This window comes from Mizuhopecten yessoensis, unplaced genomic scaffold (genome assembly GCF_002113885.1).
Source record: "Mizuhopecten yessoensis strain PY_sf001 unplaced genomic scaffold, ASM211388v2 scaffold7817, whole genome shotgun sequence".
NCBI classification, from domain to species: Eukaryota; Metazoa; Mollusca; class Bivalvia; order Pectinida; family Pectinidae; genus Mizuhopecten; species Mizuhopecten yessoensis.
This window is the reverse complement of record NW_018407237.1, coordinates 36,317-60,553: the sequence shown is the minus strand read 5'-3', so window position 1 is coordinate 60,553 and position 24,237 is coordinate 36,317. Positions and strand designations below refer to the sequence as shown.

General features: G+C 37.3%; 1 protein-coding gene across 4 annotated transcripts in view; it reads right to left on the bottom strand.

Annotated features, from left to right (window-relative positions):
* Positions 1-24,237, bottom strand: part of LOC110454375 (metastasis suppressor protein 1-like) — a 104,220-nt gene that overhangs the window by 49,644 nt on the left and 30,339 nt on the right. For 3 of the 4 annotated variants that reach the window (XM_021503843.1, XM_021503846.1, XM_021503844.1), the window contains exons 5-10: positions 19,828-19,919; positions 18,747-18,827; positions 14,262-14,419; positions 12,509-12,664; positions 6,777-6,920; positions 2,927-3,049 (exon numbers count right to left, since the gene is read on the bottom strand). In XM_021503843.1, the coding sequence (XP_021359518.1) occupies positions 2,927-3,049; positions 6,777-6,920; positions 12,509-12,664; positions 14,262-14,419; positions 18,747-18,827; positions 19,828-19,919 (754 nt within the window). The remainder of the gene's footprint in view (positions 1-2,926; positions 3,050-6,776; positions 6,921-12,508; positions 12,665-14,261; positions 14,420-18,746; positions 18,828-19,827; positions 19,920-24,237) is intronic. The other variant, XM_021503845.1, reaches the window with a different exon arrangement.

Below are 24,237 nucleotides of genomic sequence, written 5' to 3'. Positions count from 1 at the left end.
CATACTAACATAGTTTTGTGTTACATATTAACACAGTTTTGTGTGTTACATACTAACACAGTTTTGTGTGTTACATACTAACATAGTTTTGTGTGTTACATGACAAACATAGTTTTGTGTTACATACTAACATAGTTTTGTGTGTTACATGACTAACACAGTTTTGTGCTACATACTAACATAGTTTTGTGTTACATACTAACACAGTTTTGTGTGTTACATGACAAACATAGTTTTGTGTTACATACTAACACAGTTTTTTGTGTTTCACGACAAACACAGTTTTGTGTGTTACATGACTAACATAGTTTTGTGTTACATGACAAACATAGTTTTGTGTTACATGACTAACACAGTTTTGTTTGTTACATGACTAACACAGTTTTTTGTGTTTCACGACAAACACAGTTTTGTGTGTTACATACTAACACAGTTTTGTGTTACATACTAACATAGTTTTGTGTGTTACATACTAACATAGTTTTGTGTTACATACTAACACAGTTGTGTGTTATATGACTAACATAGTTTTGTGTTACATACTAACACAGTTGTGTGTTATATGACTAACATAGTTTTGTGTTACATACTAATACTAACACAGTTTTGTGTGTTACATGACAAACATAGATTTGTGTTACATACTAACACAGTTTTTTGTGTTTCACGACAAACATAGTTTTGTGTGTTACATGACTAACATAGTTTTTTGTGTTACATGACTAACATAGTTTTGTGTTACATGACAAACATAGTTTTGTGTTACATACTACCACAGTTTTTTGTGTTTCACGACAAACACAGTTTTGTGTGTTACATACTAACACAGTTTTGTGTGTTGCATGACAAACATAGTTTTGTGTTACATACTAACATAGTTTTGTGTGTTATATGACTAACATAGTTTTGTGTTACATACTAACACAGCTTTGTGTGTTACATGACAAACATAGTTTTGTGTTACATACTAACACAATTTTGTGTGTTTCATGACTAACATAGTTTTGTGTTACATACTAATACTAACACAGTTTTGTGTGTTACATGACAAACATAGTTTTGTGTTACATACTAACACAATTTTGTGTGTTTCATGACTAACATAGTTTTGTGTTACATGACAAACATAGTTTTGTGTTACATACTACCACAGTTTTTTGTGTTTCACGACAAACACAGTTTTGTGTGTTACATCCTAACACAATTTTGTGTGTTACATGACTAACATAGTTTTGTGTGTTACATGACTAACACAGTTTTGTGCTACATACTAACATAGTTTTGTGTTACATATTAACACAGTTTTGTGTGTTACATACTAACACAGTTTTGTGTTACATACTAACATAGTTTAGAGTTACATATTAACACAGTTTTGTGTGTTACATACTAACACAGTTTTGTGTTACATACTAACATAGTTTTGTGTGTTATATGACTAACATAGTTTTGTGTTACATACTAACATAGTTTTGTGTGTTACATACTAACATAGTTTTGTGTTACATACTAACACAGTTGTGTGTTATATGACTAACATAGTTTTGTGTTACATACTAACACAGCTTTGTGTGTTACATGACAAACATAGTTTTGTGTTACATACTAACACAGTTTTGTGTGTTAAATGACAAACATAGTTTTGTGTTACATACTAACATAGTTTTGTGTTACATACTAACACAGTTGTGTGTTATATGACTAACATAGTTTTGTGTTACATACTAATACTAACACAGTTTTGTGTGTTACATGACAAACATAGTTTTGTGTTACATGACTAACACAGTTTTGTGTTACATGACTAACATAGTTTTGTGTTACATGAACATACTAACATAGTTTTGTGTTACATACTAACATAGTTTTGTGTGTTACATACTAACATAGTTTTGTGTGTTACATGTCTAACATAGTTTTGTGTTACATACTAACACAGCTTTGTGTGTTACATGACAAACATAGTTTTGTGTTACATGACTAACACAGTTTTGTGTTACATACTAACATAGTTTAGAGTTACATATTAACACAGTTTTGTGTGTTACATACTAACACAGTTTTGTGTTACATGACTAACATAGTTTTGTGTTACATGAACATACTAACATAGTTTTGTGTTACATACTAACACAGTTGTGTGTTATATGACTAACATAGTTTTGTGTTACATACTAACACAGTTGTGTGTTATATGACTAACATAGTTTTGTGTTACATACTAATACTAACACAGTTTTGTGTGTTACATGACAAACATAGATTTGTGTTACATACTAACACAGTTTTGTGTGTTGCATGACAAACATAGTTTTGTGTTACATACTAACATAGTTTTGTGTTACATATTAACACAGTTTTGTGTGTTACATACTAACACAGTTTTGTGTTACATACTAACATAGTTTTGTGTGTTACATACTAACATAGTTTTGTGTGTTACATACTAACATAGTTTTGTGTTACATACTAACATAGTTTTGTGTGTTACATGACTAACATAGTTTTGTGTTACATACTAACACAGTTTTGTGTTATATGACTAACATAGTTTTGTGTTACATACTAACACAGTTTTGTGTATTACATACTAACACAGTTTTGTGTGTTACATGACTAACACAGTTTTTTGTGTTTCACGACAAACATAGTTTTGTGTGTTACATACTAACACAGTTTTGTGTATTACATACTAACACAGTTTTGTGTGTTACATGACAGAGATTTACAGGTCCTGATTAAGAACACAATTTTGTGTGTTTCATGACTAACATAGTTTTGTGTTACATACTAACACAGTTTTGTATGTTAAATAGCAGACCGACATACAATGTGGAAGTAGAGATACATGTGTTATGATCCTGTACAAACATTGTTACACTAGCATGTTGCTTGGTGTCCGCTCGATTCTATTGGGGAGGCCTACCTTCTGTCGGATACTGAGAGAGTTTGGGGTAGCCGGTCGCAGGAACAATGTGTCTTGAGAGGTAAACCCAGAGTCTTGTGATGACACACTTGTAAGGCGTACAACGTCACCTACTTTGGGATGCTGCTGGTCGTAAATAAAATGGAGACATGCATGTAAGAGAGATATAAATGTATGTAGATATACCATGACATGTATGTAAGAGAGATATAAATGTATGTAGATATACCATGACATGTAAGAGAGATATAAATGTATGTAGATATACCATTACATGTATGTAAGAGAGATATGAATGAATGTATGTAGATATACCATTACATGTATGTAAGAGAGATATAAATGTATGTAGATATACCATTATATGTATGTAAGAGACTAATACAGAGTTACAGTTCCTGGTGAAGTGACTAATGACTAATACAGAGTTATAGTTCCTGGTGAAGTGACTACTGACTTATACAGAGTTAAAGGTCCTGGTGAAGTGACTACTGACTTGTACAGAGTTACAGGTCCTGGTGAAGTGACTACTGACTAATAGAGATTTACAGGTCCTGATTAAGTGACTACTGACTTACACAGAGTTAAAGGTCCTGGTAAAGTGACTACTGACTAATGGAGATTTACAGGTCCTGATTAAGTGACTACTGACTTTTACAGAGTTACAGTTCCTGGGGAAGAGACTACTGACTAATAGAGATTTACAGGTCCTGATGAAGTGACTACTGACTTTTACAGAGTTACAGGTCCTGATGAAGCGACTACTGACTAATACAGAGTTACAGTTCCTAGTGAATTGACTACTGACTAATACAGAGTTAAAGGTCCTGATGAAGTGACTACTGACTTTTACAGAGTTAAAGTTCCTGATAAAGTGACTACTGACTTTTACAGAGTTACAGGTCCTGATGAAGTGACTACTGACTTTTACAGAGGTACAGGTCCTGATGAAGTGACTACTGACTAATACAGAGTTACAGGTCCTGATGAAGTGACTACTGACTTATACAGAGTTACAGTTCCCGGTAAAGTGACTACTGACTAATACAGAGTTACAGTTCCTGGTAAAGTGACTATTGACTAATACAGAGTTACAGTTCCCGGTAAAGTGACTATTGACTAATACAGAGTTACAGTTCATGGTGAAGTGACTACTGACTAATACAGAGTTACAGTTCCTGGTGAAGTGGCTACTGACTAATACAGAGTTACAAGTCCTGATGAAGTGACTACTGACTTATACAGAGTTACAGTTCCCGGTAAAGTGACTACTGACTAATACAGAGTTACAGGTCCTGATGAAGTGACTACTGACCTATACAGCGTTACAGTTACCGGTAAAGTGACTACTGACTAATACAGAGTTACAGGTCCTGATGAAGTGACTCCTGACCTATACAGCGTTACAGTTACCGGTAAAGTGACTACTGACTAATACAGAGTTACAGGTCCTGATGAAGTGACTACTGACTAATACAGAGTTACAGTTCCCGGTAAAGTGACTACTGACTAATACAGAGTGACAGTTCCTGGTGAAGTGACTACTGACTAATACAGATTTACAGTTCCTGATGAAGTGACTACTGACTTATACAGAGTTACAGTTCCCGGTGAAGTGACTACTGACTAATACAGATTTACAGTTCCTGGTGAAGCGACTACTGACTAATACAGAGTTACAGTTCCTGGTGAAGTGACTACTGACTTATACAGATTTACAGTTCCTGGTGAAGCGACTACTGACTAATACAGAGTTACAGTTCCTGGTGAAGTGACTACTGACTTATATAGAGTTACAGTTCCCGGTAAAGTGACTACTGACTTATACAGAGGTACAGTTCCTGGTGAAGTGACCACTGACTTATACAGAGTTACAGTTCCTGGTGAAGTGACTACTGACTTATGCAGAGTTACAGTTCCTGGTGAGGTGACTACTGACTAATACAGAGTTAAAGGTCCTGGTGAAGTGACTAATGACTAATACAGAGTTACAGTTCCTGGTGCAGTGACTACTGACTTATACAGAGTTACAGGTCCTGGTGAAGTGACTACTGACTTATACAGATTTACAGTTCCTGTTGAAGCGACTACTGACTAATACAGAGTTACAGTTCCTGTCGAAGCGACTACTGACTTATACAGAGTTACAGTTCCCGGTGAAGCGACTACTGACTTATACAGAGTTACAGGTCCTGGTGAAGCGAGCACTGACTAATACAGAGTTACAGGTCCCGATGAAGTGACTACTGACTAGTACAGAGTAACAGTTCCCGGTAAAGTGACTACTGACTAATACAGAGTAACAGTTCCTGGTGAAGTGACTACTGACTAGTACAGAGTTAAAGGGCCTGGTGAAGTGACTACTGACTAATAGAGATTTACAGGTCCTGATGAAGTGACTTCTGACTTTTACAGAGTTACAGGTCCTGATGAAGCGACTACTGACTAATACAGAGTTACAGGTCCCGATGAAGTGACTACTGACTAGTACAGAGTTAAAGGGCCTGGTGAAGTGACTACTGACTAATACAGAGTTACAGTTCCTGGTGAAGTGACTACTGACTTATATAGAGTTACAGGTCCTGGTGAAGCGACCACTGACTAATACAGAGTTACAGGTCCTGATGAAGTGACTACTGACTAGTACAGAGTTAAAGGTCCTGGTGAAGTGACTACTGACTAATACAGAGTCACAGTTCCTGGTGAAGTGACTACTGACTAATACAGAGTAACAGTTCCTGGTGAAGTGACTACTGACTAGTACAGAGTAACAGTTCCCGGTAAAGTGACTACTGACTAATACAGATTTACAGTTCCTGGTGAAGTGACTACTGACTTATACAGAGTTACAGGTCCTGGTGAAGTGACTATTGACTTATACAGAGTTACAGTTCCTGGTGAAGTGACTACTGACTAATACAGAGTTACAGGTCCTGGTGAAGTGACTACTGACTAATACAGAGTTACAGGTCCTGGTGAAGCGACTACTGACTTATACAGAGTAACAGTTCCTGGTGAAGTGACTACTGACTAGTACAGAGTTAAAGTTCCTGGTGAAGTGACTACTGACTAATACAGAGAAACAGGTCCTGGGGAAGTGACTACTGACTAATACAGAGTTACAGGTCCTGATGAAGTGACTACTGACTTATACAGAGTTACAGGTCCTGGTGAAGGGACTACTGACTAATACAGAGTTACAGGTCCTGATGAAGTGACTACTGACTTATACAGAGTTACAGGTCCTGGTGAAGGGACTACTGACTTATACAGATTTACAGTTCCTGGTGAAGCGACTACTGACTAATACAGAATTATAGTTCCTGGTGAAGTGACTACTGACTAATACAGAGTAACAGTTCCTGGTGAAGTGACTACTGACTAGTACAGAGTAACAGTTCCTGGTAAAGTGACTACTGACTAATACAGAGTTACAGTTCCTGGTGAAGTGACTACTGACTAATACAGAGTTACGGGTCCTGGTGAAGCGACTACTGACTTATACAGAGTTACAGTTCCTGGTGAAGTGACTACTGACTTATACAGAGTTACAGTTCCTGGTGAGGTGACTACTGACTAATACAGATTTACAGTTCCTGGTGAAGTGACTGCTGACTAATACAGAGTTACAGGTCCTGGTGAAGCGACTACTGACTAATACAGAATTATAGTTCCTGGTGAAGTGACTACTGACTAATACAGAGTTACAGGTCCTGGTGAAGTGACTACTGACTTATATAGAGTTACAGGTCCTGGTGAAGTGACCACTGACTAATACAGAGTTACAGGTCCTGGTGAAGTGACTACTGACTAATACAGAGTTACAATTTCTGGTAAAGTGACTACTTACCTGTACAGAGTTTCGGTTCCTTGTCAAGTGACTAGGGGAGTGTGACTTGAGGGACCCACTGGATGAACTATTGATACTGTTGATGCTACACATGCTGGATTTCCTGGAGCCCAAGGAGCTTGGAGAACTAGGTGGGGACTGTTGCTGCAAGTATAAATTCACAAAAAAAGTAACCTCAGAAAATCTGGTTCACACAGATACACAGATTATTCTGACAATGTAATGCATTCTTGAATTATTAAGCAAAATTTTACCAATTTATTGCCGCGAGTACTTTTCTAAATATTTCAGAAAGTCCCTGAAATATTCAAGATTATAAGCCTAAATGGTTGTGACCAAGGGATATTAACCACTCTAAAAGAGCGGTTACCGGCCGAACGTAACTTTTTTAAGTATCGCGATATCGGCGAATGCCACGATGCATATAGGCGCTCATCAAGATATGATACAATTCCTCAACACATCGTTACACCTCTAGTGTAGACCGTATATGCACTATTGGTCAGATGCTTACAATTCCTAAAACAAGAGGCCCAATGGACCTGCATCGCTCACCTGGTATTAGTATTAATAATAATACTAATTAATAATAATTTGAGGTTCTTATATACCGCTTTATCACAACCTAGTTGGTAGGTTGTCTCAAAGCGGTTCACAAATCATTATCCGTGGTTATAGGGCCTTTGTAACTAGCCAATACATTTCTCAACTCCCTGGGGAGCATATAGCCGGAGCTGCCATTTCGGCGCTAACAGCTAGCATTCAACAATTCTAGCACTGCCCAACCACGTACTCATTTACAGCCGAGTAGACTGGAACAAGCGGAGTAAAGTATCTTGCTCAAAGCTACAACACATTGCCGTGCCGTGGCGCGAACCTGCAACCCTTTCATCACGAGCCCGGCGTCCTACCACTGGACCACCGTGCCTCCTGTCTCACAATCTCGAATCTCACAATTGTAACCTCAAAAGTGGACTAAAATAAAGCTACAGGCAAAATATCAGTGTCTAATGACTTAAAATCATTTAGAAAAATCTGTTAAATGATTAATACACATTTGACCCCTGTCACCTCCAAAGTCAAACATGGACATGAAGTTGATCAAACTTTATAGACCTTCATCCCTGAATGCAACTTGCAAAATAAACCACCTTTTACCTTTTGTTTGAGAAAATGACTTTTAAAGATTTATGCACTATGGACCAGATGTGACCATGAAAGTGTGCCAAGGTCATTCACATCAACAACCAATCACCCTGTTTGCTTAAGTTATTAAGAAGAAGTCGTAAAGAGATCAACATTTTGAACCCTGTGACCTTGAAAATGGGCAAATGTCCTTCATTTGAACAAACTTGGTAGTACTTCATCCCCACATGCTACTGGCCAAATATCATCACCCTGGACCTTTAGATTAAACAGAAGAAGTTGTTTAAAGGTTTTGAAGACAATTGACCCCGGTGACCTTGAATATGGGCAAGAATCATTCATTTGAACAAACTTGCTAGCCCTTCATTCCAAAAACCTCCTGACCAAATATCTTAACCCTGGACATTTAGGTTGAACAGAAGTGTTTTAAAGGTTTTCAAGACAATTGACACCTGTGACCTTGAATATGGGCAAAGGTCATTCATTTGACCAAACTTGCTAGCCCTTCATTCCAAAAACCTTCTGACCAAATATCATAACCCTGGACCTTTAGACTAAACAGAAGAAGTCGTTTAAAGGTTTTGAAGACAATTGACCCCGGTGACCTTGAATATGGGCAAGAATCATTCATTTTAACAAACTTGGTAGCCCTTCATGCCAACATCCTGCTGGCAAAATATCATCACCCTGAACCTTTTGGTTTTACGTAAGAAGTTTTTTAAAGGTTTTAGAGACAATTGACCCGTGACCTTGAATATGGACGAAGGTCATTCATTTGACCAAACTTGCTAGCCCTTCATCCCCGCATGCTATTGGCCAAATATCAACACGCTAGACCTCTTGGTTATTTAGAAGAAGTTGTTTAAAAGTTTAAACATATTTGACCACCCTGTGACCTTGAATATGGGCAAAGGTCATTCATTTTAACACACTTGGTAGCCCTTCATGCCAACATCCTGCTGGCCAAATATCATCACCCTGAACCTTTTGGTTTTACCAAAGAAGTTGTTTGAAGTAAAATGTTGACGCCTGTTGACCATGGCTCACTTGGCCCTTCAGTACGATACAACCAACAAACCATGACTTCATGTAGACCAACATCAAAGTGGACCAGGATCAAGTGGTGACTACTGTAGATAACTAAAACAAGAGGCCCATGGGCCTTAACTGTCACCTGAGTCCTACAGTATTTTTTGTTGTACCAATTTGAGTAAAAATTAGGTAAGTATAAAGTTAACTTAAGTTTGTCAGGACCATGAGCTGATCATTCCTAGACCGATTTTCAGTTAAATCAGACTATTAGAACAAGTTTTTAAGTTTGAAATAGTTATTTTCAAAATAGCGACCGTATCGGCCATATTGGATTTCTGCTTGACCCGAAAAATAACAACACTTTGTAAGGACCATGAGTCGATCATTCCTACAAAGTTTCATTTCAATCGGCCTAGCCGAACTTGACTTTAAGTTTGAAATAGTTTTTCAAAATGGCGGCCTTGGTGGCCATATTGGATTTCTGATCGACCCGAAAAACAACAACACTTGGTCAGGGAGATGTCAGTAACCTTCCCATGAAATATTAATGAAATCCCTTTGCCAGTATTTCAGCTTAAGTTTAAAATGTAAAATGTTAATGGACGACGGACGACGACGGACGAAGACGGATAGCAATAGGTCACTTGAGCTAAAGCTCAGGTGACCTAACAAGTGTTGACTACTGCAGACAACTAAAACAATTGTTGGCTACATATTGGATTTCTGCTTGACCCGAAAAATAACAACACTTTGTAAGGACCATGAGTCGATCATTCCTAAAAAGTTTCATTTCAATCGGCCTAGCCGAACTTGACTTTAAGTTTGAAATAGTTTTTCAAAATGGCGGCCTTGGTGGCCATATTGGATTTCTGATCGACCCGAAAAACAACAACACTTGGTCAGGGAGATGTCAGTAACCTTCCCATGAAATATTAATGAAATCCCTTTGCCAGTATTCCAGCTTAAGTTGAAATTGTAAAATGTTAATGGACGACGGACGACGACGGACGAAGACGGATAGCAATAGGTCACTTGAGCTAAAGCTCAGGTGACCTAACAAGTGTTGACTACTGCAGACAACTAAAACAATTGTTGGCTACATATTGGATTTCTGCTTGACCCGAAAAATAACAACACTTTGTAAGGACCATGAGTCGATCATTCCTAAAAAGTTTCATTTCAATCGGCCTAGCCGAACTTGACTTTAAGTTTGAAATAGTTTTTCAAAATGGCGGCCTTGGTGGCCATATTGGATTTCTGATCGACCCGAAAAACAACAACACTTGGTCAGGGAGATGTCAGTAACCTTCCCATGAAATATTAATGAAATCCCTTTGCCAGTATTTCAGCTTAAGTTTAAAATGTAAAATGTTAATGGACGACGGACGACGACGGACGAAGACGGATAGCAATAGGTCACTTGAGCTAAAGCTCAGGTGACCTAACAAGTGTTGACTACTGCAGACAACTAAAACAAGTGGTGGCTACTGCAGACAACTAAAACAAGTGTTGTCTAATGTAGACAACTAAAACAAGTGTTGGCTACTGCAGACAACTAAAACAAATGTTGACTACTGCAGACAACTAAAACAAGTGGTGGCTACTGCAGACAACTAAAACAAGTGTTTGCTACTTCAGACAACAAAAACAAGTGTTGGCTACTGCAGACAACTAAAACAAATGTTGACTACTGCAGACAACTAAAACAAGTGGTGGCTACTGCAGACAACTAAAACAAGTGTTTGCTACTTCAGACAACAAAAACAAGTGTTGGCTACTGCAGACAACTAAAACAAGTGTTGTCTAATGTAGACAACTAAAACAAGTGTTGGCAACTTCAGACAACTAAAACAAGTGTTGGCTACTTCAGACAACTAAAACAAGTGTTGGCTGCTGCTACTGTAGACAATTAAAACAAGTGTTGGCTACTGTAGACAACTAAAACAAGTGTTGACTACTGTAGACAACTTAAGCAAGTGTTGACTACTGCAGACAACTAAAACAAGTGTTGGCTACTGCAGACAACTAAAACAATTGTTGGCTACTGTAGACAACTAAAACAACTTAAGCAAGTGTTGACTACTGCAGACAACTAAAACAAGTGTTGACTACTGTGGACAACTTAAGCAAGTGTTGACTACTGCGGACAACTAAAACAAGTGTTGGCTACTGTAGACAATTAAAACAAGTGTTGGCTACTGTAGACAACTAAAACAAGTGTTGGCTACTGTAGACAATTAAAACAAGTGTTGGCTACTGCAGACAGCTAAAACAAGTGTTGACTACTTCAGACAACTTAAACAAGTGTTTGCTACTGCAGACAACTAAAACAAGTGTTGGCTACTTCAGACAACTAAAACAAGTGTTGGCTACTGCAGAAAACTAAAACAATAAAACAAGTGTTGGCTACTTCAGACAACTAAAACAAGTGTTGGCTAATGTAGACAACTAAAACAAGTGTTGGCTCATGTAGACAACTAAAACAAGTGTTGGCTCATGTAGACAACTAAAACAAGTGTTGGCTCATGTAGACAACTAAAACAAGTGTTGGCTCATGTAGACAACTAAAACAAGTGTTGGCTCATGTAGACAACTAAAACAAGTGTTGGCTCATGTAGACAACTAAAACAAGTGTTGGCTACTTCAGACAACTGAAACAAGTGTTTGCTACTCCAGACAACTAAAACAAGTGTTGGCTACTTCAGACAACAAAAACAAGTGTTGGCTACTGCAGACAACTAAAACAATTGTTGGCTACTTCAGACAACTAAAACAAGTGTTTGCTACTGCAGACAACTAAAACAAGTGTTGGCTACTTCAGACAACTGAAACAAGTGTTGGCTACTTCAGACAACTAAAACAAAAGTTGGCTACTTCAGACAACTAAAACAAGAGTTGGCTAATGTAGACAACTAAAACAAGTGTTGACTACTTCAGACAACTTAAACAAGTGTTTGCTACTGCAGACAACTAAAACAAGTGTTGGCTACTGCAGACAACTGAAACAAGTGTTGGCTACTTCAGACAACTAAAACAGGTGTTGGCTAATGTAGACAACTAAAACAAGTGTTGTCTAATGTAGACAACTAAAACAAGTGTTGGCTACTTCAGACAACTAAAACAAGTGTTGGCTACTGTAGACAACTAAAACAAGTGTTGGCTACTGTAGACAATAAAAACAAGTGTTGGCTACAGTAGACAACTAAAACAAGTGTTGGCTACTGTAGACAATTAAAACAAGTGTTGGCGACTGCAGACAACTAAAACAAGTGTTGACTACTTCAGACAACTAAAATAAGTGCTGACTACTGTAGACAACTAAAACAAGTGTTGGCTACTTCAGACAACTAAAACAAGTGTTTGCTACTGCAGACAACTAAAACAAGTGTTGGCTAATGTAGGCAACTAAAACAAGTGTTGACTACTGTAGACAACTAAAACAAGTGTTGGCTACTTCAGACAACTAAAACAAGTGTTGGCTACTTCAGACAACTAAAACAAGTGTTGACTACTGTAGACAACTAAAACAAATGTTGGCTAGTGATCATGAGTACCTGGAAGTTCCATGTAGTGGTGTCCTGGCCTTTCATGTCGATTATGCACTGTTCACTTGCAGTTGGCAATTTGTCTGGCTCACTGGCCCCATAGCATAACCCATCCATAATCTCCTGCAGATGTGTTATTTCTGTCAGTAGGCCAATCTCATGTTCCTAGTACAACAAAGAAATTATTCAAAAGAGGTACTGCCACATACCAAGATACAGTTGAAATTCAGAAATGGACATTTTGAAATCAATTTCTTATTATTTGTACATATTTCCATCTGACAATAACAAGAAATGAATATTGGTGTCTATCATTGTAAGATCTTCATTAGTTCTATGTAAGTTTCATCTTTTCTCTTCATCAATGTTTGAAAGTAATGATGGTCCATTGGCCCTGTGGCCTTAGCAAATCTGGTCTGTCAATGTAAAGTTTTTATCTTGTGAAGATAATAGGACTATAACTTTGCTGCCAAAATGTTAGTCGCTGAGAACGTAATTCATATACATCTATATAGCTACTGTTAGATGATGGTGTTTACTAACGGGTTTATTCTGATCAATTTAATAACATTACATTAATTGCCTTATCACTTATATGGGAACATGAATTTCTACTTTGTATTTTTTATTAATTATTTATCAAGAATATAAGTTATATATTAATTTGTCTTAAAGTTCTGTAAATGAAAGGATCCAGAGAAAATGCTGACTTTTCTAGATGGCAGACCATGCAACTCAACGATCTTTTTGAAAAACAACAGCTCTGAACATATCTACAGGAAAAACAACAGCTCTGAACATATCTACAGGAAAAACAACAGCTCTGAAAAAATCTACAGGAAAAACAACAGCTCTGAACATATCTACAGGAAAAACAACAGCTCTGCTGAACATATCTACAGGAAAAACAACAGCTCTGCTGAACATATCTACAGGAAAAACAACAGCTCTGAACATATCTACAGAAAAAACAACAGCTCTGAATATATCTACAGGAAAAACAACAGTTCTGCTGAACAAATCTACAGGAAAAACAACAGCTCTGATCATATCTACAGGATATAACAAAAGTTCTGAACATATCTACAGGAAAAACGACAGCTCTGAACATATCTACAGGATAAAACAACAGCTCTGAACATATCTACAAGAAAACAACAGGTCTGAATATATCTACAAGAAAAACAACAGCTCTGCTGAACATTTCTACAGAAAAAACAACAGCTCTGCTGAACATATCTACAGGAAAAACAACAGCTCTGAACATATCTACAGGATAAACAACAGCTCTGAACATATCTACAAGAAAAACAACAGCTCTGAATATATCTACCAGAAAAACAACAGCTCTGCTGAACATATCTACAGGAAAACAACAGCTCTGCTGAACATATCTACAGGAAAAACAACAGCTCTGCTGAACATATCTACAGGAAAAACAACAGTTCTGAACTTATCTACAGGAAAAACAACAGCTCTGCGGAACATATCTACAGGAAAAACAACAGCTTTGCTGAACATATCTACCGGAAAAACAACAGCTCTGCTGAACATATCTATAGGAAAAACATCAGCTCTGAACATATCTAAAGGAAAAACAACAGCTCTGAAAAAATATACAGGAAACATAACAGCTCTGACCATATCTACAGCTATCTGATTTGCACACCTCAAACTTGATTTCAACACACAAAAACTGCAAAAATTACATATCATTACATTGAGTTTTTTATTGAATGCTGATGTTAAGACTTATAATTACCACAAATGGTCGTAGGCAGCCGATGAAGATACAGAAGCGCCCCCGTTCTTCTATCAGTGCATTTCTCACAGCAGTTTTCTCCGTCTCCTCCAGCAGCAGGTATTTGTCATTGACATCTTGCATGGCACTATCCAGTTTAATCTGCATGTCATTCTTACCTGGGAACAAATAATAACTGGTGTAACAGACACAACTTTATACATAATATTTAACCAATAAGAATTAGTCTAATTTTTTGAACTTTGAAGATTTGTCTGACCGCTGATAAGAATTTGACCTCTGACAGTTTATTTTGACTTCTGACAGATAAGTCTGAACTTTGGCAGTAAACCTCTTGACTTTTGAAAGAATAATTTCACCTCAGACTATTCAGTCTGATGTTTGACAGAATAATTTCACCTCAGACTATTCAGTCTGATGTTTGACAGTATAAATTCACCTCTGACAGTTCAGTCTGATGTTTGACAGTATAAATTCACCTCTGACAGTTCAGTCTGATGTTTGACAGTATAATTTCACCTCAGACTATTCAGTCTGATGTTTGACAGTATAAATTCACCTCTGACAGTTCAGTCTGATGTTTGACAGTATAAATTCACCTCTGACAGTTCAGTCTGATGTTTGACAGTATAATTTCACCTCAGACTATTCAGTCTGATGTTTGACAGTATAAATTCACCTCTGACAGTTCAGTCTGATGTTTGACAGTATAAATTCACCTCTGACAGTTCAGTCTGATGTTTGACAGTATAATTTCACCTCAGACTATTCAGTCTGATGTTTGACAGTATAAATTCACCTCTGACAGTTCAGTCTGATGTTTGACAGTATAAATTCACCTCTGACAGTTCAGTCTGATGTTTGACAGTATAATTTCACCTCAGACTATTCAGTCTGATGTTTGACAGTATAAATTCACCTCTGACAGTTCAGTCTGATGTTTGACAGTATAAATTCACCTCTGACAGTTCAGTCTGATGTTTGACAGTATAATTTCACCTCAGACTATTCAGTCTGATGTTTGACAGTATAAATTCACCTCTGACAGTTCAGTCTGATGTTTGACAGTATAAATTCACCTCTGACAGTTCAGTCTGATGTTTGACAGTATAATTTCACCTCAGACTATTCAGTCTGATGTTTGACAGTATAAATTCACCTCTGACAGTTCAGTCTGATGTTTGACAGTATAAATTCACCTCTGACAGTTCAGTCTGATGTTTGACAGTATAATTTCACCTCAGACTATTCAGTCTGATGTTTGACAGTATAAATTCACCTCTGACAGTTCAGTCTGATGTTTGACAGTATAAATTCACCTCTGACAGTTCAGTCTGATGTTTGACAGAATAATTTCACCTCAGACTATTCAGTCTGATGTTTGACAGTATAAATTCACCTCTGACAGTTCAGTCTGATGTTTGACAGTATAAATTCACCTCTGACAGTTCAGTCTGATGTTTGACAGTATAATTTCACCTCAGACTATTCAGTCTGATGTTTGACAGTATAAATTCACCTCTGACAGTTCAGTCTGATGTTTGACAGTATAAATTCACCTCTGACAGTTCAGTCTGATGTTTGACAGTATAATTTCACCTCAGACTATTCAGTCTGATGTTTGACAGTATAAATTCACCTCTGACAGTTCAGTCTGATGTTTGACAGTATAAATTCACCTCTGACAGTTCAGTCTGATGTTTGACAGAATAATTTCACCTCAGACTATTCAGTCTGATGTTTGACAGTATAAATTCACCTCTGACAGTTCAGTCTGATGTTTGACAGTATAAATTCACCTCTGACAGTTCAGTCTGATGTTTGACAGTATAATTTCACCTCAGACTATTCAGTCTGATGTTTGACAGTATAAATTCACCTCTGACAGTTCAGTCTGATGTTTGACAGTATAAATTCACCTCTGACAGTTCAGTCTGATGTTTGACAGTATAATTTCACCTCAGACTATTCAGTCTGATGTTTGACAGTATAAATTCACCTCTGACAGTTCAGTCTGATGTTTGACAGTATAAATTCACCTCTGACAGTTCAGTCTGATGTTTGACAGTATAATTTCACCTCAGACTATTCAGTCTGATGTTTGACAGTATAAATTCACCTCTGACAGTTCAGTCTGATGTTTGACAGTATAAATTCACCTCTGACAGTTCAGTCTGATGTTTGACAGTATAATTTCACCTCAGACTATTCAGTCTGATGTTTGACAGTATAAATTCACCTCTGACAGTTCAGTCTGATGTTTGACAGTATAAATTCACCTCTGACAGTTCAGTCTGATGTTTGACAGTATAATTTCACCTCAGACAGTTCAGTCTGGTGTTTGAGGGTATAATTTCACCTCGGACAGTTCAGTTTCCAAAGGGGGAAAAAGGTAATTATATAGAACAAATGTCACTCTAAGTCCCAATATTTCAGCCTCATGGCCTTCTTCAAGGGTGAAAGTTAACGGTTGTTTCAAGGAACGTCCATCTTGCTTATACCGAGGTACAGGATATAACACACAAATGTATGAGGTCACAATTACTCGTTGAATCTATGACGTCATAATAGCACGCCATCAAACACACAAAACGTCAATGCAATGTTGAGAACTGTGTTACTCCTGTCAGAAGGTCCTCTGGATATAACACCCATATGGAAATTTGGTTTTGAATTTTCTAAGCCATAATTATATCTTCAACTAAGAGTCGATATGACTTGACTTCCGTGTGTACTCGTTATAGCACCGTCATCCCAACATCACTGAATGGCTAAATGGTCAAAGAAATGCCTATTGATAGGTTTTTCTGCCTTAAGCTGAATGTCTCGTCTCTCACATGTTCCTCGAACCGTTCTTTCAATGAGCGTTCGGTCTCCCCCACAAAAACAACCCTTTCACATTTCTTGCATACTAAACTGTAGAAAATATCATATGATATTCACATTTCTTGCATACTAAACCGTAGATAATATTTATATGTTATTCACATTTCTTACATACTAAACCGTAGATAATATTTATATGATATTCACATTTCTTGCATACTAAACCGTAGATGATATTCATATAATATTCACATTTCTTACATACTAAACTTTAGATGATATTCATATGATATTCATGTTTCTTACATACTAAACCGTAGATGATATTCATATGATATTCACATTTCTTACGTACTAAAAACCTAGGATGATATTCATATGATATTCACATTTCTTACATACTAAACCATAGATGTATTCATATGATATTCACATTTCTTACGTACTAAACCTAAGATGATATTCATATGATATTCACATTTCTTACGTACTAAAAACCTAAGATGAAATTCATATGATATTCACATTTCTTACGTACTAAACCTAAGATGATATTCATATGATATTCACATTTCTTACGTACTAAACCTAAGATGATATTCATATGATATTCACATTTCTTACGTACTAAAAACCTAAGATGATATTCATATGATATTCACATTTCTTACATAATAAACCATAGATGTATTCATATGATATTCACATTTCTTACATACTAAACCATAGATGATATTCATATGATATTCACATTTCTTACATACTAAACCGTAGAAGATATTCATCATAAGGAAAAGGATTTTAAACATTTATACTATGTTCCCCTATAGGGCCTGCCTCCTTGCCCCCAGGGGAGCCACAGTTTCCTTTTATTTAAAATTGGTTCCCCCTGTTCTGGACCAAATTTGGTTAAAATGACTCCAATGAAACTAAAGGAGAACCTGGCTTTCCCCTATTGGACCCACCCTCTGCCCTTAGTGGTATCACACCCTCTATGTATACAAAATTCAGTAGCCCTTTTGCCCAACGATGCTCCAGGCCCAAGGACTTGGGGGGGAGGTTATGGGTCATTTTTGGCCTCACACAAAGTGAAAATTTCAACTTGAATTTATTTGCCGATTTTTGTTATAAACGTCATATTGGTGAATTGGGGCTATCTTTCTTGGTGCAGATTTTTTCCAATGTGTATGCGTAGATGTCCTATCATAGCAACAAACTTGCGTTGCTATGCAGAAATAGCCAAAATATGGTGTTTCTGGACAGTTAACATGTAGTAACATGTGGCAAAAAAAAATTCCCTGCTACGAATGGGCACTGGTATAACAATGTTCATTGTTTAAGCATGATGTCAGTGTTTTATTTGTTTGTTGCAAGCAGCGGCTTTCAAAAGTTGAAGAGTGTTTAGCTAATTTCCTTCAAAACAGACAATTTTCAACCAAATAGCTCACTACAGACGATATTCACACATTTTATGATGAAAAGGTGCCTTTATGTCTCTTTTTGTAATGCCATATCTCCTAAACCAGTTGTTGAATGAATTTGAAATTTCATATTTGCGTACTTCAATTATTCCAATATTATCAATATTAGAGGAGAAATGAGTTCTGAATAAGGGCATAGCTACACATTGCCATGGTTCTAACAAAGAAACATAGTTACCTGTACTCTTTTTCACCTTTTTCTGTAATCTCATTGTGTCGGAGGCAGCCTTCTTGATTTCTTGTCTAGCACGCTTGTACTCTGAAATACAATGATACTGTCATGACAAGGATTGATTTTTTTTAAGTGATATAATTTTTACAGGTTAAAGGTTAATCAACTTTTAACAAGAGATCTCAAAGGGTTCTTGACATCGTCTCAAGATCTACATAATTTCTACGTAAGTTTCATCTTTTCCCTTCATTTTTTCTATTATCTTATATTTCATCAGACAGACAATAGAGGGGTTCTGGGTGGACAGAAGGACTGCAAACACTATGGTACAGTAAAGCTAACTTGAACCTTAGGATCAGGGAAACTAACACTACCTTCTGTTTGGAGCTTCACCTTCTGACCCAGTCGCCAATCAAACTCAAATCAATTATAATTACCTTCTGATCTTCTGACCCAGTCGCCAGTCAAACTCGTAAATCACTTACCTTTTGACCTCCTGACCCAGTCGCCAGTCAAAATCAAATCACTTACCTTTTGACCTTCTGACCCAGTCGCCAGTCAAAATCAAATCACTTACCATTTGACCTGCTGACCCAGTCGCCAGTCAAAATCAAATCACTTACCTTTTGACCTTCTGACCCAGTCGCCAGTCAAAATCAAATCACTTACCTTTTGACCTGCTGACCCAGTCGTCAGTCAAAATCAAATCACTTACCTTTGGACCTTCTGACCCAGTCGCCAATCAAAATCAAATCACTTACCTTTGGACCTTCTGACCGAGTCGCCAGTCAAAATCAAATCACTTACCTTTTGACCTGCTGACCCAGTCGCCAGTCAAAATCAAATCACTTACCTTTGGACCTTCTGACCCAGTCGCCAGTCAAAATCAAATCACTTACCTTTTGACCTTCTGACCGAGTCACCAGTCAAAATCAAATCACTTACAAAACTTTTGACCTTCTGACCCAGTCGCCAGTCAAAATCAAATCACTTACCTTTTGACCTTCTGACCCAGTCGCCAGTCAAATTCAAATCACTTACCTTTTGACCTTCTGACCGAGTCGCCAGTCAAAATCAAATCACTTACCTTTTGCATGTTCTTTATCCAGTTGAGCCACTGTTTTCTTCCAGTCTTCTCCCTTTTCTTGTAGAGGGTTCACCAAATTGTCAACGATTGACCTGTAAAACATTGTAAAGGGGCAACAAAATCTCACTAACAAAACAAGATATCCTAGAAGATCTTGGTGGCCACCCAGAAAGGATCTTTATCAGATCTACAAAGGATGATATTTTACCTTATTTGCTCTTCAATTTCCTTACAAGTTCTATCAACCAGTCCCATGCTAGAAACCCTGAACGGGGCTGTGAGCACATATCGTGGGCTTATAAAATAGGTTACACATCGTGGGCTTAAAAAATAGGTTACACATCGTGGGCTTATTAATTATAAAATAGGTTACACATCGTGGGCTTATAAAGGTTACACATCGTGGGCTTATAAAATAGGTTACACTTCGTGGGCTTATAAAGGTTACACATCGTGGGCTTATAAAGGTTACACATCGTGGGCTTATAAAGGTTACACATCGTGAGCTTATAAAAAAGTTTACACATCGTGGGCTTATAAAAGGGCTCATAAAGGTTACACATCGAAAATAGGTTACACATCGTGGGCTCATAAAGGTTACACATCGTGGGCTTATAAAATAGGTTACACATCGTGGGCTCATAAAGGTTACACATCGTGAGCTTATAAAAAAGTTTACACATCATGGGCTTATGAAATAGGTTACACATCGTGGGCTTATAAAGGTTACACATCGTGAGCTTATAAAAAAGTTTACACATCGTGGGCTTATAAAATAGGTTACACATCGTGGGCTTATGAAATAGGTTACACATCATGGGCTTATAAAATAGGTTACACATCGTGGGCTTATAAAGGTTACAAATCGTGGGCTTATAAAATAGGTTACTCATCGTGGACTTATAAAGGTTACACATCGTGGGCTTATAAAGTATACACATCGTGGGCTTATAAAATAGGGTACACATCTAGGGCTTATAAAATAGGTTACACATCGATGGCTTATATATAGGTTACACATCGTGTGCTTATATATAGGTTACACATCGTGGGCTTATAAAGGTTACACATTGTGGGCTTATAAAATAGGTTTCACATCGTGGGCTTATAAAATAGGTTACTCATCGTGGACTTATAAAGGTTACACATCGTGGGCTTATAAAATAGGTTACACATCTAGGGCTTATAAAATAGGTTACACATCGTGGGCTTATACAATAGGTTACACATCGTGGGCTTATAAAATAGGTTACACATCGTGGGCTTATAAAATAGGTTACACATCGAGGGCTTATATATAGGTTACACATCGTGGGCTTATAAAATAGGTTACACATCGTGGGCTTATAAAATAGGTTTCACATCATGGGCTTATAAAATAGGTTAAAGACAAGTCATTTTGTTATGTTTGATGTCAACAAACAAATTGACACGAAAAGGTCAAAGGCGGAAAAAATCATAATCTTGGCTTCGTATTATTTCTTTAGTTGATGCTGTTTTCAATATAGCATTAATCTATATGAATTATATAAACTTAATAATAAACAAAAGGCCCATTGGGCCTGAATCGCTCACCTAGTTTTAATCTCACACTTGTAATCTTAAAAGTGGACTAATATATACAGCTACAGGAAAAATATCTGTGTTTGATCCATTTGAATCTATTAAATGATTTAAACATATGACGCCTGTGACTTTGAAAGTTTATACCCTTCGTTCCCAGCATAATTTGGCTAAATATAATAACCCTGGACCTTTTGAATATTCAAAACAAGTCATTTAAAGATTTAAACATATTTGATCCCTGTGACCTTGAATATGGGTGAAGGTCATGCATTTGAACAAAAAATAATCAAAACCTGGATGCACAACATCAGGTGGTAGTTATCATTTGTGAAAACTTTCATTGAAATTGGCCAAGAAGTTTTGGAGAAATTGTGCGGGAAAGCATTTTTCAACAAAGGGCAATAACTCAATAACAAGAGGACCAGAGGGCCTGTACAGCTCATCTGTTTCTTTTGTTACATGAAACTAACATAAAGGTAACTTAAAATCATATTTGGTAACTAGAACACAAGACATTTAAACATCTCTTAAACGCTTCTAAAGATATTGTTGTATGAAATTTGTAATTTTGATTTTAAAGCCTTTAACCTACATCGACCTTTGACTCCCGAATGCACTTAAAGTTTACCTTTGACCTCATTACTGTAATAAAAACAAGAGGCCCAAGGGCCTTAGCGGTCACCTGAGTTATATTATAGGTACTGGTAGCTTTATTTTATTGTTTAGATGTGATTTGGAAATCAGCATGTAAACTAAGTGAAATACAATACTTGTCATGTCATCAAAGGATAAGAATTTTAAAATATTTGTAAATGTTCCCTTTGGGGCCCCGCTCTAACCCCTGGGGATGGGGCAGGAATTCCAAGTTTACAATCTGATACTGTCATCCACCAAAGATGATTCTGACCAAGTAAAAATAATTTCCAACAGAAAATTGTCAAAATATACCCAAAAGTGTTGTTTCCCTATATAAACTATAGTAAACTTTACCCCCTCCCCAAGGGAGAACGGATAGCTCGGGGGTCCTGAAATTTACAATTTAAATAAAGCCCCTGATGATCTTTCCATCCATGCAGAGAAAATGACTGTAATACCTCTGAGTCTGGAGAAGAAGATTTTTGAAATATTGGTTAATTTTCCCTTTTGGGCCCCGCCCTGGCCCCTAGGGTTGGGGTAGGAATCCCAATTTTACAATTTAAAACCATCTTCCTCCTCCAAGGATGATTCTGACCAAGTAAAAATAATTTCCAACAGAAAATTGTCAAAATATACCCAAAAGTGTTGTTTCCCTATATAAACTATAGTAAACTTTACCCCCTCCCCAAGGGAGAACGGATAGCTCGGGGGTCCTGAAATTTACAATTTAAATAAAGCCCCTGATGATCTTTCCATCCATGCAGAGAAAATGACTGTAATACCTCTGAGTCTGGAGAAGAAGATTTTTGAAATATTGGTTAATTTTCCCTTTTGGGCCCCGCCCTGGCCCCTAGGGTTGGGGTAGGAATCCCAATTTTACAATTTAAAACCATCTTCCTCCTCCAAGGATGATTCTGACCAAGTAAAAATAATTTCCAACAGAAAATTGTCAAAATATACCCAAAAGTGTTGTTTCCCTATATAAACTATAGTAAACTTTACCCCCTCCCCAAGGGAGAACGGATAGCTCGGGGGTCCTGAAATTTACAATTTAAATAAAGCCCCTGATGATCTTTCCATCCATGCAGAGAAAATGACTGTAATACCTCTGAGTCTGGAGAAGAAGATTTTTGAAATATTGGTTAATTTTCCCTTTTGGGCCCCGCCCTGGCCCCTAGGGTTGGGGTAGGAATCCCAATTTTACAATTTAAAACCATCTTCCTCCTCCAAGGATGATTCTGACCAAGTAAAAATAATTTCCAACAGAAAATTGTCAAAATATACCCAAAAGTGTTGTTTCCCTATATAAACTATAGTAAACTTTACCCCCTCCCCAAGGGAGAACGGATAGCTCGGGGGTCCTGAAATTTACAATTTAAAGAAAGCCCCTGATGATCTTTCCATCCATGCAGAGAAAATGACTGTAATACCTTTGAGTCTGGAGAAGAAGATTTTTGAAATATTGGTTAATTTTCCCTTTTGGGCCCCGCCCTGGCCCCTAGGGTTGGGGTAGGAATCCCAATTTTACAATTTGGTAGCCTCATCTACAAAGGATGATTCTGACCAAGTTTGAAAAAATTCCATCCACTGGTTCTTGAGAAGAAGTTGATAATGTAAAAGTTTACGCACGCCGCACGACGTACGTCGACGGACGGAAAGTGATTGGAATAGGTCACTTGAGCAAAGCTCAGGTGACCTTAAAAGATTCACACTGCTGGTCGACATATCATACCCTAGTATCATGACTAGTCCTAGGATATTGTTGTTTGAAATTTTTAACATATTTGACCCCTGTGAACTTTAAAGTAGGTCTGTGTTTTAAATGAGGAAACTTCATAGCACTCCATCCCAGGTACCTACTGGCCAAATATCATGACCCTGGGTCATCCAGTTCTTAAGAAGAAGTCGTTCAAAAGAAAAAGTTGACGGACGGACGATGGACGCCACAGAACGGCATAACCCGAAGGGCCATGTGAGCTAAACAAGAGGCCCATGGGCCTTAACGGTCACCTGAGTCTACAGTATTTATTTTTGTTGTTGAAATATGTACCAATTTGAGTAAAAAATAGTATAATGTTAACTTAACTTTGTCAGGACCATGAGCTGATCATTCCTAGACCAATTTTAAGTGAGATCGGCCTATTAGAACTTAGTAGCAAAATAGCGGCCATGGCAGCCAAATTGTATTTCTGATTGACCCGAAAAATA